This window comes from Pseudorasbora parva, chromosome 14, assembly GCF_024679245.1.
Source record: "Pseudorasbora parva isolate DD20220531a chromosome 14, ASM2467924v1, whole genome shotgun sequence".
In the NCBI taxonomy this organism is placed as follows: Eukaryota; Metazoa; Chordata; class Actinopteri; order Cypriniformes; family Gobionidae; genus Pseudorasbora; species Pseudorasbora parva.
In genome coordinates, this window is record NC_090185.1 from 5,952,254 (window position 1) to 5,970,178 (window position 17,925).

Genomic DNA, 17,925 nt, shown 5'->3' on the forward strand with positions numbered 1-17,925 from the left:
GACATACACCAGTAGTAAAGTGAGATCTGTGATTTACAGAGAAATATAAACAATAAAGGCTTAAAAACTGGATAAAAAATAAAAAAAATAAATCTGGCATTAAAAATGCAAAGAAAACCAGCTTTGGTATTAAATACGTCTGATACGAAGAATAAAAACTTCACGAGACAGGCACAGCCCTTTAAAACATGATAAAATATTAAAGATTGTGTAACCAAGGGTGATAATAATAATAATTAATTACATTTATATAGCGCTTTTCTAGGCACTCAAAGCGCTTTACATTGAAGGGGGAATCTCCTCATCCACCACCAATGTGCAGCACCCACCTGGATGATGCGACGGGAGCCATATTGCGCCAGAACGCCCACCATACACCAGCTGATTGGTGGAGAGGAGACAATCAGGATATGGGGATTATTAGGAGGCCATGATGGCAAATTTGGGCAGGAAGCCGGGGTTACACCCCTACTCTTTATCGAAGGACATCCTGGGATTTAACGACCACAGAGAGTCAGGACCTCTTTTTAACGTCTCATCCGAAAGACGGTGCTCTTTGACAGTATAGTGTCCCCATCACTATACTGGGGTGTTAGGACCCACACAGACCACAGGGTGAGCGCCCCCTGCTGGCCTCACTAACACCTCTACCAGCAGCACCTAGTTTTTCCAGTAGGTCTCCCATCCAGGTACTGACCAGGCTCAGCCCTGCTTAGCTTCAGGGTGACCACTTTCTTGATGATGAAAAATTATATTAATACAAAAATAATTATAACAAACTGAAATTTGATCAACACAAAAATGATACCGTATATAATAAGTTAATTTCCCCCCACTTCAAAGACGTTAATAACCAGCCAACCTTTCATAAACCCCAACACAATCCCAGCCTAAAACTTAATTCAAAATAAAAATATAAACAAATTACACAAGTGTCCAAAAAAATCATATTACACAAAAGAAATTCAAAAAACCTATACTCCAAACTAGAAAAACGTACACTCCACCGCAACCATAAATCTCATGCAAATGAATTAATGTGTCCTCAAAGCATCAATATGGTAACAAGGGTATGAAGGTTGGCTGGAAACAAACAAAGACAAAAGGGGAAAAAGAAAAACAACCTCGCTAGCCAGTCCAGTTCATCACAACCATAAGTTCTCACTGCGCTGACCCACAATTTTAGCTTCTACACTAAAACATAACACCCTACTTCAGTAAAACTAATCTTTATGAATATGCATCCAATCGATTCATGTTTAAAATAAAAGTGACAAATCAAATCGAGGTTCACTTTAGCTTACCTGCTCAGCCAGACCACATCTGCACAAAACCAGGAAGTGCCACCATAGACAGTAAAATAAATGGATACAGTGACCCCATAGACTTTAACGGCGAAAAGGGAAGTAAATTAGAAGCACTCACTTCCCGATGGCTGAGCGTTCTGCGCCACCTCAGATTGAGCTTGACGATGTAGAGGTGACGTGAGTAACCTGTCTGACAGTTGAAAGTCTTCTAGTAGTTGTGAAAAGTGAAATCTGAATCACCGATTCTTGCAGAGACGGAGAGCATGAGCAGGATCAACTTTTGTTAAGTATCCTGATTTAGCCTGACGTGGTCATACTCAATTCTAGTCAGAATATGAGTCTGATGCTCCATTGGGCTGTGATTATGGGGCGTGTTTCAACCGAACCAGGAAAGACCTCAAATGGACAGACCAACAACCAATCAGAGCAACGAAGTGACGCAATACGCTAGTTATCAAATGTCAACAGAGCTCAACTGCACTGTGTTGCCAATTCTGCGTTTTTTTTCCCCGCGGGTTGTTTTCCTTGTCCGCAGGTTGAAGCGACTATTATGTGATATATAGACCCATGAGTGCGAATTTTAGCAGGCAACCTTGCCAAAATAACACACATTTTACCCCCCAAACGCTATTTTCCCCCCCGGAGAACCCCCTGAGAAGCTATTGTTTAGGTCTAGTAGTTGGAGGGTTTTGTTGTAAAAACTTGGCAACAAGTCACACTTGACATTAATGTCACACCATTAATCTTTAGACAACTTATTCACACTTTGTTTTTTTCCCTGCTCTGTTCAGCTGATGATGCTTAATGTCCCTACAACTTTGAAGTCCCATTTAAACACTAGCTTTAAAATATATTATATATATCATAAGAGGGTTTTATTGATTAATTTTGTCATAGAATAAAACATTTACATTTAGCAGACACTTTTATCCAAAGCGACTTACAAAAAACATGAAAATATATTGAGCTTGTGTTCACCACAGAGCTTATTTCAAGCAATTAACCAAAAACTCATTGACTTCAGAATGATGGAACCTGAAGAGCAAAAATGCAACTTGTTTCCAGGTTTTGGCCTACAAATGCATCATCACTGCAGCACTCAATAAATAAAGTAATTCCAAGTAAATTAAGATAAGTAAATAATAATCTTTTTTTTTTATTATATGAAAACTGTACAATCATTTAGGTTTTTTATGTGGGAATACGTGCTAGATCCAGTTCAGCTCTTCTGGATCTGATGTCATAAACCAGAACAACAACAGCAGCCGCTGCAGCCACGCCCACCAGAGCAGTTACGACCAATCGAATCACAGCTTCAACTGAATCACAACCACGGACCGAGTCTGCGGAATAAAAACATCAAACTGAGATCAGCTCAGTCAATAAATGCTAATATCAGCGCTGACATCAACTAATATCAGCCGTGCTGCCGTACCTGCACATGTGTGTCCGAGTTGAGTGATGTCCAGATGTTGAGTCTGGTGGCTGATGGGATTGTAATGAGATGATGATGAAGATGATGATGATGATGACGACGACGACGATGATGATGATGATGGCCATTCTGTGCTGACAGCAGAAATAGGCAGACGAGCTGGAAGACATGAGAGAGAAAAAGATAAAGATCAAGTCTTATTTTTGGTCCAATCGGTGTGTTGAGTGAGTGTTTATATGATCTATCGTCTCAAACTATAAATTACAGGTGCTGGTCATATAATTTGAATATCATTAAAAAGTTGATTTACAGTGCTTTGCAAAAGTATTCGGCCCCCTTGAACTTTGCGACCTTTTGCCACATTTCAGGCTTCAAACAGAGATATATGTGGCGAGGGGGGCATGGTTTTAGCGAGGTCTGTGACGGGAGAGAGAGGCAGAGGACGAGGACGATTTGTAAGTGAATCAGGGGCAAACAATGAACACCTGTCTCTTGTTTCAGTAATTGGCGTGGAGAGACAGGTTATAAGCCACACAGGAGATGAGGACCGGAGAGAGAGAAGCTGGGAACACACAGCGTGCTGGGACTCGGGCTGGTATTCAAGCAGAGAGCAACTGCTAAAAGAAACCGGAGAGACTTTTGAGAGAGACTGAGTAAAACAGTGCGAAGTGCACATTTTCTAAGTACCTAAGTAATTGAGTTTATAAACAGCCTTGAGTTCCAGCCAGCCGATCCCTGTTGTCTTCTGCCTCACCCACATACACGAACATTGTTACAATATAAAACTGTAATTTTTTGTGAAGAATCAACAACAATTGGGACACAATCATGAGGTGGAAGGACATTTATTGGATATTTCAAACTTTTCTAACAAATCAAAAACTGAAAAATTGGGCGTGCAAAATCATTCGGCCCCCTTAAGTTAATACTTTGTAGCGCCACCTTTTGCTGCGATTACAGCTGTAGGTCGCTTGGGGTGTGTCTCTATCAGTTTTGACATCGAGAGACTGAAATTTTTGCCCATTCCTCCTTGCAGAACAGCTGGAGCTCAGTGAGGTTGGATGGAGAGCGTTTATGAACAGCAGTTTTCAGTTCTTTCCACAGATTCTCGATTGGATTCAGGTCTGGACTTTGACTTGGCCATTCTAACACCTGGATGTGTTTATTTTTGAACCATTCCATTGTAGATTTTGCTTTAAGTTTTGGATCATTGTCTTGTTGGAAGACAAACCTCTGTAACAGTCTCAGGTCAGGTTTTCTTCCAGAATGGTCCTGTATTTGGCTCCATCCATCTTCCCATCAATTTTAACCATCTTCCCTGTCCCTGCTAAAGAAAAGCTGGCCCAAACCATGATGCTGCCACCACCATGTTTGACAGTGGGGATGGTATGTTCAGGGTGATGAGTTGTGTTGCTTTAACGCCAAACATAACGTTTTGCATTATTGCCAAAAATTTCAGTTTTGGTTTCATCTGACCAGAGCACCTTCTTCCACATGTTTGGTGTGTCTCCCAGGTGGCTTGTGGCAAACTTTAAACAACACTTTTTATGGATATCTTTAAGAAATGGCTTTCTTCTTGCCACTCTTCAACAAAGGCCAGATTTGTGCAGTATACGACTGATTGTTGTCCTATGGACAGAGTCTCCCACCTCAGCTGTAGATCTCTGCAGTTCATCCAGAGTGATCATGGGCCTCTTGGCTGCATCTCTGATCAGTCTTCTCCTTGTATGAGCTAAAAGTTTAGAGGGACGGCCAGGTCTTGGTAGATTTGCAGTGGTCTGATACTCTTCCATTTCAATATTATCGCTTGCACAGTGCTCCTTGGGATGTTTAAAGCTTGGGAAATCTTTTTGTATCCAAATCCGGCTTTAAACTTCTCCACAACAGCATCTCGGACCTGCCTGGTGTGTTCCTTGTTCTTCATGATGCTCTCGGCACTTTAAACGGACATCTGAGACTATCACAGTGCAGGTGCATTTATATGGAGACTTGATTACACACAGGTGGATTATGATTATCATCATTAGTCATTTAGGTCAACACTGGATCATTCAGAGATCCTCACTGAACTTCTGGAGAGAGTTTGCTGCACTGAAAGTAAAGGGGCCAAATAACTTTGCACGCCCAATGTTTTAGTTTTTGATTTGTTAAAAAAGTTTTAAATATCCAATCAATTTAATTCCACTTCGTGATTGTGTCCCACTTGTTGTTGATTCTTCACAAAAAATTACATTTTATATCTTTATGTTTGAAGCCTGAAATGTGGCAAAAGGTCGCAAAGTTCAAGGGAGCCGAATACTTTCGCAAGGCACTGTGTATATATATATATATATATATATATATATATATATATATATATATATATATATATATATATATATAGTGCTGTTCTACTGTGAAAAGAGCTCATTCACAAACAAAACAGACTGATAGTACTGCCAGTGTGGTGGTCTTACCAGAGACGGTGAGTTTGACTATATTCTCCCTGTTGCCTGCTGGGAATGCGGTGTACCTGCAGATGTAGGTCGCTTCATCAGAGAGCCGTAGGTTGGTAAACACAATGGTGGTATCCTCAAGAGAAGAAGAGGTCCTCTTGTGCACCGCAGGGTGCTTGAAGCTCACACGGTCTTTGAAAGGGGGCAGCACAGATACTCCCAAGGCTGGGTTGGCGGTGGCAACGTTTTGTGCGGTGCCATTTATCAGCTTGTGCCAGGTGACCTGGCAGATCTTCGCTGGTGGATTACTATTGATGAAGAGACATCGAAGCTCGACTGTATCACCCACAAATCCAGACATACTGGGGTCCGTCTGCACTGACGGCTTGTTCTCAGCTGCAGAAAGACAGGAAGAGAGAGATTACAAACGAGTCAACCAATCAGTGCTGAGAACAAGGATTGATTAATGCACTATACTCATTATGTGGCATAATCTAAGTTCAAAGTCCAAATTAATGTAGGAAATATTTTATGATTAAGTAGGTTATACATTTTTTGGGGGAAAAGATTCATATTTTTTCTATAAACATTATTTGTTAGTGCTAATAAATTGATGGTTAATTACATTCATAAAATACAAAATAGGTGTGCACATCCTGTGCTCAGGTAGAGAATTAAAGCACACATACACACACAAGCACACAGATGTTGGTTTATGTGGTTTACAGGGTCTCTCCATTGGCGTAATTGATTTTATACCGTACAAACCGTATTTTCTATCCCCTTACACTGCCCCTACCCATCACAGCAAACATTCTGCATTTTTACTTTCTCAAAAAAATCATTTAGTATGTTTTTAAAGCTATTTGAATTATGAGGACATTTGAAATGAAAGTAATAAAAGTGGCCATAATGACGCTATGTGGGTGTCTTCTCCACGTTAGTGAGCGACCCCCCTTACTTCCGGTGAGGCGCGCGAATGTCTGCGATGGTGGACTGAGGAGCTTTGCGGGATGCCTTTGGCAATAGCCGTTCCCATTAAATTGTGTTTAACACGCAACAGTTTCTGCACTATGAGTCGCCAAACAACAGGTTCGGGCCAACATGGAAAGACATTTTTTGTACTTACCCTGTAACTACACGAAATCAGAGGGGAACAAGAGCCACTTTAATTTACAGCCCGCAGATTTATCCTTACCCTGTAACTACATAATAATTAATTATAGCGCTTTTCTAGGCACTCGTAGCGCTTTACATAGAAGGGAGGAATCTCCTCAACCACCACTAATGTGCAGCATCCACCTGGATGATGCGACGGCAGCCATATTGCGCCAGAACGCCCACCACACACCAGCTTATTGTGGAGAGGAGAAAGAGTGATTAAGCCAATCAGGATATGGGGATGATTAGGACAGGGGCCAATGAGCAAATTTGGTCAGGATGCCGGGGTTACACCCCTACTCTTTATCGAAGGACATCCTGGGATTTTTAATGACCACAGAGAGTCAGGACCTCGGTTTAATGTCTCATCCGAAGGACGGTGCTCTTTGACAGTATAGTGTCCCCATCACTATACTGCAAGGTTATTTTCGTAAACAAAAACTGAAACTAAGACTAAAACTATTGGTCACAAAACATTTTCGTAAACTGAAATAAAATTAAAAAATCTGAATAAATAAAAAACTAAAACTAAACGAAACTAACTACTCTCACTAAAAAACTAAATGAAATAAAATAATAATTAGCAAAAATAAATAGTCGTTTTCGTTATTAATAAGCTTTCTTTAATGTGGTGGAAAATCTGACTGTGGCGGTTAAGGGAGTGTCTGCATATTGCGCAACTGCGCGTGAAGTGATCTGAGGAAATTAACCGCTGCCCTGACGGACGCGTGCAGACAGTATACACATCGCTAGTCCTAAACGGGAGTTCACAAAGAATCAATGCGTCCGTGGCAGTGAAATGGGAAATAACACGAGGTAATGAGATGCACGTTGAACTTCTTTTAACTTAAGCCCACTGTTTTAGAATGCCGTTTATTACGCAACGAGAGACGCAGGCACAAAAGTCAGCAACTATAGTAGCAAGTAATAGCCTACTGTGCGTTTGAGATTTCATGTTTGCATAATATTGACAGGCTCAAAGGTGTTATCATAATCATTTACTACTAATAATATTATTATCTGTGTGGAGACATTTCCCCACAAAGTAGGGAATACCAGGACACACATACACACGTTTGTTTCACTATATTAGTGAGGACATTGCATAGACTTCCATTGATTTTATATCAGGTTAATGATATTTTATATCCCCTAACCCAATCCCTATCCCTAAAACTACCCATCCCAAGAACGTGCAAAACAATAGATTTAAATAAAAACATGTTTTGGTCGATTTATAAGCCTTTTTAACTAGTGGACCAGTCAAATGTCCTCACTAGTCAGTTATCATAATATTTTACTAGATAAGTGAGGACATTGGTCCCCTTTACAATTATAGCACAACACACACACACACACACACACACACACACACACACACACACACACACACACACACACACCAGTGTGTGTTGGCTGTATTCAGATGACTTTAGCTGTGGTCTTACACTGCTAGCCTACATTATACTACTGAAGAAATTAAAATAAGCTTTTAATTGTTTAACAATATTTCATCTTTGTTATGAATGAGTTTGTCTGGAATTTATCATTTTTACTTTTATATTTTACGTTGCATTTATTTGGTTCTTTAAGATAGATCCTCTGAGTTTAAGCCTATGTCAAAAATATCAAATATAATTTTTTAATATCAAAATTTAATTTATTTCATTTTTAATCTCGTTGTTTGTATAGGTCATAGTTTGCCTCAAGCTTTTTTGCTCAAAGGTGAAGACCCAACTTTATGCATGTTTTGTAAGACCTTCCTGGGTTTAAACAATAATGCTTGTTTATCAAGTTATTTCACTTAAGGATGTTTAGTAAGATTAAACTCTAATCTGTGCAAACATTAAACTTTGCTGAAATTAAAAAACTTGATTTGGTCTCTACACTTCATTATGGTAACTCTGCTAAACTATAATTTTCTAAAACTAAAACTGAAACGAAATAAATAAATAAAAACTAAATAGAAATGTATTTGCAAAATAAAAACTAAACTAAAACTAGAAAAACCATTTGTAAAACGAACTAAAACTAAACTGAAATTTGTAGCAAAATTGAAAACGATAATAAAATAAAAACATTTCAAAAAGCAAAACTATAATAACCTTGCTATACTGGGGTGTTAGGACCCACACAGACCACAGGGTGAGCGCCCTGTGCTTGCCTTACTAACACTTCTACCAGTAGCTCCTAGTTTTCCCAGTTGGTCTCTCATCCAGGTACTGACCAGGCTCAGCCCTTGTCACGTCTAAACACGAAGTAAAACTGGTGCGAGGACTCAGGTGCAGAGAAAGATAATTTATTACAAAATAAACATAAACTCAAAACAAAACCCACAAGGGGGAAAAACACATAATCATAAAACATAAACCAAAGACTCAAACCAAAGGAATCACGGGGAACTGGGAGACGTAGACGAGACATACACAAGGATCCAACACAGACTGACAAACACAAGGAGATTATAAAGGGAACAAACAAGGCAGATAATGAACAGGTGGGGCAAATAAACCAATAATCAGATAACAAGAAGGGCGGGGTTGACAGTAGCACAAGCAAGACATGACAAAACCCACATGTGCACACAAGACAGGACAGGCATGTGACAGCCCTGCTTAGCTTAGCCAAAACCAGTCTTGGGCTACAGGGTGATATGGCTTCTGTTATTGTTCCCCTCTTTTTTCATGTAGTTACAGGCTAAGGATGAATATGCAGGCTTTAAATAAAGTGGTTCTTGTTCCCCTCTTGTATCATGTAGTTACAGAGTAAGAATGAATCTAAGGGTTGTAAATTAAAGTGGTGTTTGTTCTCCTCTTGTTTCATGTAGTTACAGGGTAAGTGTGAATCTGCAGGCTGTAAATAAAGTGGTTTTTGTTCCACTCTTCCAATCTTCCCAGGAGTAGACGTCCCAGCAAAATCACCCCAAGATCAGACAGTGTAACGATCAGATCGTGTATCCAGATAATAGCATCGAAAATACATTTTGGTCCAAAAATATCAAAAACTACAATTTTATTCAGCATTGTCTTCTCCTCCATGTGCCTCCAAAAAGAATCAAACGGTTATTGAATCAGTGAATCGATCAATTATTCGGGTCACCAATGCCACGTGATTTCAGCAGTTTGACGCGAACCGAACTGCTGAAATCACGTGACATTGGCGACCCGAATCATTGATCGATTCACTGATTCATTAACCGTTTGATTCTTTTTGGAGGCACATGGAGGAGAAGACAATGCTGAATAAAATCGTAGTTTTTGATATTTTTGGACCAAAATGTATTTTGGATGCTTCAAGAGACTTCAATCAACCAACTGATGTCACATATGGACTACTTTGATGAAGTTTTTATTAGCTTTCTGGACATGGACAATAAAGTGGGCATTGACTGCATTATGCTCTTACAATAAATATAAAATATCTTAAACTGTGTTCCGATGATGAACGGAGGTCTTACGGGTGTGGAACGACATTAGTGTGAGTCATTAATGACATCAATTTCATTTTGGGGTGAACTAACCCTTTAAGATGGAGTTGAGATAAGAATTTAGTCAATTCAAAGAAGAGTTTAGGAAGTATACTAAATCCGAAGTTAAAAAAGAGACATAAACCAGAAGCTGCACGATGTTGCCAGGGATATTCTAGGCTAGATGGGGGCGCTGCACTGTGGCGACCAGCGGAAGTAGCAACGTACATGTCGGTAGCAACACTGTTTGTCATTGTTTGTTTGAAAAAAGTTCTCTTTTACTCTGCCCTTATCACTTATGGTTCATACTGAATCATCATGATATACCGTACGTTTATGATCTATGTGTTTGTCGGGCTATTCCTTAGACACTTTGTGCGAGGCCATCGGAGATCAGGAAATGGAGATCAGCTTCATTATAGTCGTGACTTTCTCATGGAGTACCGCACCTTTAATTTTGGCGCGCTAGATCATCAAACCTACGACTGGCCTATAGAAATCCTAAGGACTGATCTTTCTTATGTGGGCAGAGAGGAGACTTCTACACTGAAGGTGAGGAAGCGGGGGAAAAAGGGTGGAGTGCGGCAGAGAGTGCGTAAACAGTGACTAAATCGCATTCCCTTGCCTTCAATAATCCTAGCTAATGCCCAGTCCCTTCGAAACCAACTGGATGAATTACAAGCAAACGTTCGGTTTCTCTCGGATTATAGGAATGCCTGTGTTATTTCAGTTACCGAGACTTGGCTCAAAGAACACGATCTAGACTCTGATCTGGAAATAGATGGCTTTGGAGTTCCGCTGCGGTTGGACAGGGATGCCGCTGGAAAATCGCTGGGCGGTGGTGTGTGTATCTACGTTAATCAATGCTGGTGCAAGTCTGTGATTGTGAGAGAATCTGTGTGCAGTCCTGACATCGAACTCTTGTCAGTATCACTTCACCCATTTTATCTACCACGAGAGTTTCAACAAATATTTTTAACTGTTGTTTACATTCATCCAAGGGCTAATGTGAATAACGCATCGGTTGCAGGGTATCTCCCCTGACGCACCTAACATCGTGATGGGAGACTTTAACCATTGTAAAATGGAGAAATCACTCAGCCATTTTGACCAGTATGTGGATTCTCCTACCAGATGTTGGAAATGTCTGGATCTCTGCTATGGGTCTATTAAAGGGGCATATAAGTCATCTTTGAGAGCCCCTTTGGGCCTCTCCGATCATCATGTTGTCTATCTTGCCCCGGTCTACAAACCTGTTCTTAAAAGGGAAAAGGTCAAATTTCAAATTAGTGAAGCTGACGTACGTAGATGTTTCAGTCAGGTTAAGATTAAGAAGAGTCCAGGTCCTGGTCACATTAGTGGCAGATTGTTGAGTACGTGTGCTGAACAGCTCTCAGGGATTTGTTCATTTATTTTTAATAAATCCTTGCTACTTTCAAAAGTCCCTTGTCTCTGGAAAACATCTATAGTAGTGCCAACTGCGAAAAAAAGAAATCCTCTTTCTCTTAATGATTATAGGCCCATTGCACTAACTTCCTTGGTCATAAAATCTTTTGAAAAATTTGTTAAGGAGGAAATTTTAGCCTTGATTCATTTAGCTTTGGTGCCTATGCAGTTTGCCTATAGGTCAGGCAGAGGAGTGGAAGATTCTACGTGTACCTTATTAAACGATGATTTTAACACATTTGGGCACTAAGAATCATGTACGTCTGCTGTTTGTTGATTTTTCCTCTGCCTTTAATTGTGTCCAGCCTCACATTCTGGCTGAGAAACTTACCGAACATTTTCATTTAGACTCAAACAGGATTGGATTTGGATTTTTTGACAAACAGAGTTCAAAGAGTGCGTGTTAATGGTGTGTTGTCTAATGCACTGTCATCGTCCACTGATACACCTCAAGGTTGTGTTTTATCTCCTCTTTTGTTTTCTTTATACACTGACGACTGTCGGAGTGCTTTTGAAGGAAGACACATTGTTAAATTTGCAGATGATTCCGTAATCGTGTCTCTCCTTACCGAGTCAGATGGCAATCATGGTCCAGTGGTTGATCACTTTACTCAGTGGTGCCAAGACTCTTTTTTAAATATTAATCCTTCTCAAACAAAAGGTATTGATTGATTTCCGCAGGAAGAAATCTGTATCTGTGCCACCTGTTTTCGTAGAGGGACATCAGGTAGATGTGGTGGAAGAGTACAAATATTTAGGGACTATAATTGACGACAAGTTAAAATTTGAAGCAAATACTGATAGCATTAGAGGAAAAGCTCTTAAACATATGTATTTCTTGAGGAAACTCCGAACTTTTAATTTGGATGTTTCTTTTATGAGAATGTTCTCTTCCTGTTTTATTGAATCTGTCTTAAGTTTCTCTATTATTTGCTGGTATGGTAATTTGAATGTTAGGAATAGGAGTAAGTTGAATAGTATTGTTAAAATGTGTAGTAAGATCATCAGGACTGATATAAGGACCATTAAACAAATTTATGATTATAGGGTGACTAGGAAGGCACAGTAAGTCCATTCAGATGTTACCCACCCATTATGTATTGAATTTCAAATGCTTCCATCGGGTCAGAGATTTAAACTTCCCCTGTGTAAATCTAATAGACATAAAAACTCCTTTATACCTAATGCTATTGCTTTTCTTAATGATTTGTTATGAATGTGTGTTATTTAATGTGTGTTATTATACCGTGTTGCTATATGAACATGTAGGTATGCTGCTATCTGCACAAGATTTGCCTTTTAGGACAATAAAGTTATAAAGTAAGTAAAGTAAAGTAGATGAGACAGAGGAACAAATTATGGGACTCAAGTCTGAAAATCTTAAACTGAACGACGAGCTACTTCATGCTTTGAAGGAACAAAGGTCGATGCAGGACAAGATCACAGATGTCGAAGGTCGGTCACGGTGAAATAATATCCGAATCTATGGCATTAAAATTACATTTGGGAGAATCTTCAGGGCTTCCAGAGGCAACCACTAACATCAGATTAATAATTGATTAAACATTACTGAACTGAGCTCTGAAGAGGTATTCAGATTTTAAATGTTTAGTTTACGGACCTATGTTCTCTATCATTAGTTCATTAATCCCAGACCTGTTTCTGTTCTTCCCATGATCTCCCTGTTATTTAAACCCTGAGTTCTGTTCAGCTCATCGTCCGGTATCGTCTACGTTACGTGCTTGTGTTTCTCCCCATGATTCTCCTGTGTATTGTGTGGATTATTAGAGTAAAGACTGTTCTTTGAGTTATTTCCTGAGTCGTGCGCTTCACTACAGCCACCGTTGCTGACACTAACAGTGAATGTTAATCTTCTCTAACTCATTTAACCAGTAATTTATCACATGATACCAGAACAGAAACAACTGAAGCCATAAAAACACATTTAAAACTCACCATCCAGACGCCACAAACACGAACAGAGCAAAACTAATCTGAGAAACATTTTCTTCATTTGGTTCACTGAAAAGCCCACGATAGTGACTCTTCAAATGAAAGATTGATCTGAAGCACTGAACTGTGATATTTATCTGGTTGTGTGTGAATCCTCCCCTAACCTCACACATCCGTCTCCTTTAACATCACGAACATCAACAAGCTTTTGCTGATTGTACATTTTCTAATGAACTGTAGCCCAGAATGAAAACTAAAAGCAGAAGAGAGAAATATTGGATTAGATATCTGTATCTACTGGGGTTTGCAGAGACTAGTCGACTTTAATGTTCCGCCATGACGCTTTAAGCTTGATGTCGACTAGTCTCTGGCCTACATATATATTTCCTGAAACGCATTCCCCGTTTCCAACAGTTAAAGTGACAAATAAAGGCATACTCAGAACGCTCTCCACAAAAAATGTTTGATTATACCATCTGGATGACTAAATACAGCACTGCATTGTAACACACACACACAGCTCGTACATCACGCAGAGATTGTGTGCAGCTCACAGAATCATTCAGTAGCATAGAAATGTATTGTCAACACTAAACAAGCTGTTATGTAGGAGCAATAACCTCAAGGGCAGTACTGTCTCATATGCCATAGCCGTCCTTTGCACAAGAAAACCCGCGTTAACATCTCAAGGTTCAGGCTTATTTCTTCATTAATGACGTCATCTGATGACTCGCCTTTCATCACATAAATGTCAACCATCTCAAAAATGTAAAGATGTTCAACCCTTGGTATCTACAGGAGTGTTATTTAGTTCTGTTATGTGTAAATCATATTTGACCTCTGACCTGTTTGACTGTTGATGGATTCACTTTATTTCAATGTAAAGATGTTTTTATGTTTTTATGAGCTTCTTATTAGCAGGAGATAAAGTGAAGTAACACTTCAGCCACAAACTGCTGACACACACATCAACCACAGACATCCAGCAGACGCTGCTTAACACCCGCCAGATAAAACCAGACACACTGACGTTTGAACAGATAAAATAAAAGAGAAAAACCACTGCAGGATCCCTTTTGGCTCATTTACAGAAACTTTACTGCCTCTGATATTTGGTCTTGTGAAAATTTGACCAGAAATGCTTGAGCTCATAATGAGAACTATGAATTTTGATTGCAGATTTTGGTACTTTGGTGAATCTAAAAAAAAATTACATTTTGAATAATTATGGCGCCTCGCCAGAGCCTCTTCACGACTTAGACGCTGCACCTGAAGTTACTAAAGCAGTCTCTGGGTGGTTGATACTGGCTACTAGTTTGGTGGACCCACCACTGTGGTGTGAACAGCTGGCATCTCAATGTTCCCAACATCATCCTCGAGTTCAGTGGTCCCTAGCCTGGTTGTTTAAGCGACTTCTAGTCCGGTGGTGCCAGACCCTAGCGGTCCAGAGTCCAGTGGTCTCAGAGGTCCTTTCACCGTAGGCTGTGCAGCCTGTGATTCTAACCTCCATCTTATTTTTGTGGGCCGTTCACACTTCATCTACTCCTCCTCAGGTGTCATGAACTCATAAACTCTGTCCATTTTGACATGGTTACAGAGGTTGTCCCTGACCCTGTACTCTCTATAAGCCCTGATAAAACTGTGGACACCGCCCCTGAACTTCCTGTTTGCCCAGATATGACCAGGGAGGTCACCTATGAAAACCCAGCCTGTTCTATTATGACAACAGAGATCAATCTAGAATGTACTTCCTGTCCTGTTGTGGATATGGAGGCCATTACTTAACTCAACACAGACCTAGTGCTCATCCCTAACATTTCTATGGTCTTTGATCTAGTCCCATCTATTCTGCTGTGGTGGTCATCTGCTCCACTGTGGGTATCAGTAGTCCCATCTACTCTGCTGTGGGTATCAGTAGTCCCATCTACTCTGCTGTGGGTATCAGTAGTCCCATTTACTCTGCAGTGGGTATCAGTAGTCCCATCTACTCTGCTGTGGTGGTCATCTGCTCCACTGTAGGTATCAGTAGTCCCATTTACTCTGCTGTGGGTATCAGTAGTCCCATTTACTCTGCTGTGGGTATGAGTAGTCCCATCTACTCTGCTGTGGATATCAGTAGTCCCATCTACTTTGCTGTGGTGGTCATCTGCTCCACTGTGGAGATCAGTAGTCCCATCTACTCTGCTGTGGATATCAGTAGTCCCATCTACTTTGCTGTGGTGGTCATCTGCTCCACTGTGGGTATCAATAGCCTCGTCTACTCTGCTGTGGTGGTCATCTGCTCCACTGTGGGTATCAGTAGTCCCATCTACTCTGCTGTGGGTATCAGAAGTCCTATTTACTCTGCTGTGGGTATCAGTAGTCCCATCTACTCTGCTGTGGGTATCAGTTGTCCCATCTACTCTGCTATATTGGTCATCTGCTCCACTGTGGAGATCAGTAGTCCCATCTACTCTGTGGTAGTGGTCATCTGCTCTGCTGTGTGGATCAGTAGTCCAATCTACTCTGCTGTGGTTGTCATCTGCTCCACTGTGGGTATCAGTAGTCCCATTTACTCTGCTGTGCTGGTCATCTGCTCCACTGTGGGTATCAGTAGTCCCATCTACTCTGCTGTGGTTGTCAACTGCTCTACTGTGGGTCTCAACAGTCCCATCTACTCTGCTGTGCTGGTCATCTGCTCCACTGTGGGTATCAGTAGTCCCATTTACTCTACTGTGGTGGTCATATGCTCCACTGTGGAGATCAGTAGTCCTGTCTACTCTGCTGTGGTGGTCATCTGCTCCACTGTGGGTATCAGTAGTCCCATCTACTCTGCTGTGCTGTACATCTGTTCCACTGTGGGGATCAGTAGTCCTGTCTACTCTGCTGTGGTGGTCATCTGCTCCACTGTGGGTATCAGTAGTCCCATCTACTCTGCTGTGCTGTACATCTGTTCCACTGTGGGGATCAGTAGTCCTGTCTACTCTGCTGTGGTGGTCATCTGCTCCACTGTGGGTATCAGTAGTCCCATCTACTCTGCTGTGCTGTACATCTGTTCCACTGTGGGGATCAGTAGTCCTGTCTACTCTGCTGTGGTGGTCATCTGCTCCACTGTAGGTATCAGTAGTCCCATCTACTCTGCTGTGGTGGTCATCTGCTCCACTGTAGGTATCAGTAGTCCCATCTACTCTGCTGTGGTGGTCATCTGCTCCACTGTGGGTATCAGTAGTCCCATCTACTCTGCTGTGGTGGTCATCTGCTCCACTGTGGGTATCAGTAGTCCTGTCTACTCTGTTGTGGTGGTCATCTGCTCCACTGTGGGTATTAGTTGTCCCATCTACTCAGTTGTTCAATAGTCCTCATCTGGTGCCTGAGCAGGAGGTTGATGGGGCTTGGCAGGTTGAAGATGCTGCTTCACTTTCATCTCCTCCACCTCCTGAAGATGATGATCTCCCTGTTTTTGGTCAATAGAGTTAAATATATGGAAACTAAAATGAGTGAGGTAATAGGAAATCAGAGTGCCGTTTTGATAAGTTTGAAAACAAGGAGCTGAATAATTAGTTCACTTATCAAACCCAAATTAGTGCCGGGGGGACACCACTGAGGTTAAGTAATATGAGATTTTGTCCATGTTACCATCTGTGCAGACGACATTCAAATGTACGTGCCTTTTAAGCAAAATGACAACCAGAGTTTGAGTGCTCTAACTGATGGTCTGTCAGATATTAAAGCTTGGATGTCCCTACATTTCTTAAACTTCAATGAGAGCAGACTGAGACTGTTCCCAAAGACCCGCCCTTTTTAGTTAATGTCCAACAAGCCATGGCGCTCATGCCACACTTACTCTTGCAGTAAAAAAAACACATAGCAGAGCAAAGAGGACACTGACAATGCACAGAGACACAGGACGGATTATTTTTAACATGAAACAAAAAAAAAAGTATAACTGGCGCAACGATGGCGTCGGCCGTAGAGTAAGCATTTTGAACTATGAGAGGCGTAACACTTTCTTTATAAGTTGAATATGGAAGGCGGTCTGCCTAGATATTTTACTTTATAACGTTAATGTTAAATATGTATTTTTTTCTTACACAAACCCATCATTTCGCTTCAGAAGGCTTTTATTAACCCCTGTTATTAAATTAAAGTTTGGGCTTCCATTCACTGCCATTATAAAGCTTGGAAGAGCCAGGACATTTTTTAAACCGCTGAGGTCGATGATCGTGCCGGCGCGACCAATTAACTTCTTTTTTTTTATCAGTGCAAAAGAGACTCAAAATATCTGCAGCCTCTCTGTCAATGAAGTCCAATCAGATACTATTATGTTTGGTCCGGATTTACTGACTTTTCGGTTTGGTCCAAACCAAAATTACAGGTGTGAAACCTTCCCCGGACCAAACTAAAAGACAAAAAAAGAGAGAAGGTTCGGTTCGCTTCTAGTGTAAAAGCGTTTCCTGTATATTTCAGACTTTCAGACCAATGATTTTGACCATTTCATTAAGTTTTGTTTTGTAGAAAGCCTTTAAAGTGAATTTCGTTTTGTATAAATTGTATCTTAAAGAAATTAAAGAAAAGGAAAGGACAGCATTTTTCCCTCTCATTGTCAACGCTGTCACGCTGCCACCAATAGGTAGGAGGCCACAGTCCCCAAGAGCAGCACAGTGTAAAAAACGTATGAGTTTAACATTCAGAACGCAGCACACAAATTATTTTGACACTGATTCAAATGTCTGAATGTCAACA

The 17,925-nt window shown here is 40.7% G+C and overlaps 1 protein-coding gene across 1 annotated transcript in view; it reads right to left on the bottom strand.

The window, feature by feature from the left end:
* Positions 1–2,498: 2,498 nt before the first annotated feature.
* LOC137039676 (uncharacterized) overlaps positions 2,499–17,925 on the bottom strand; it is a 71,324-nt gene continuing 55,897 nt past the window's right edge. Inside the window, exon 5 of the mRNA XM_067414950.1 lies at positions 2,499–2,650. Within this exon, the coding sequence (XP_067271051.1) occupies positions 2,499–2,650 (152 nt within the window). The remainder of the gene's footprint in view (positions 2,651–17,925) is intronic.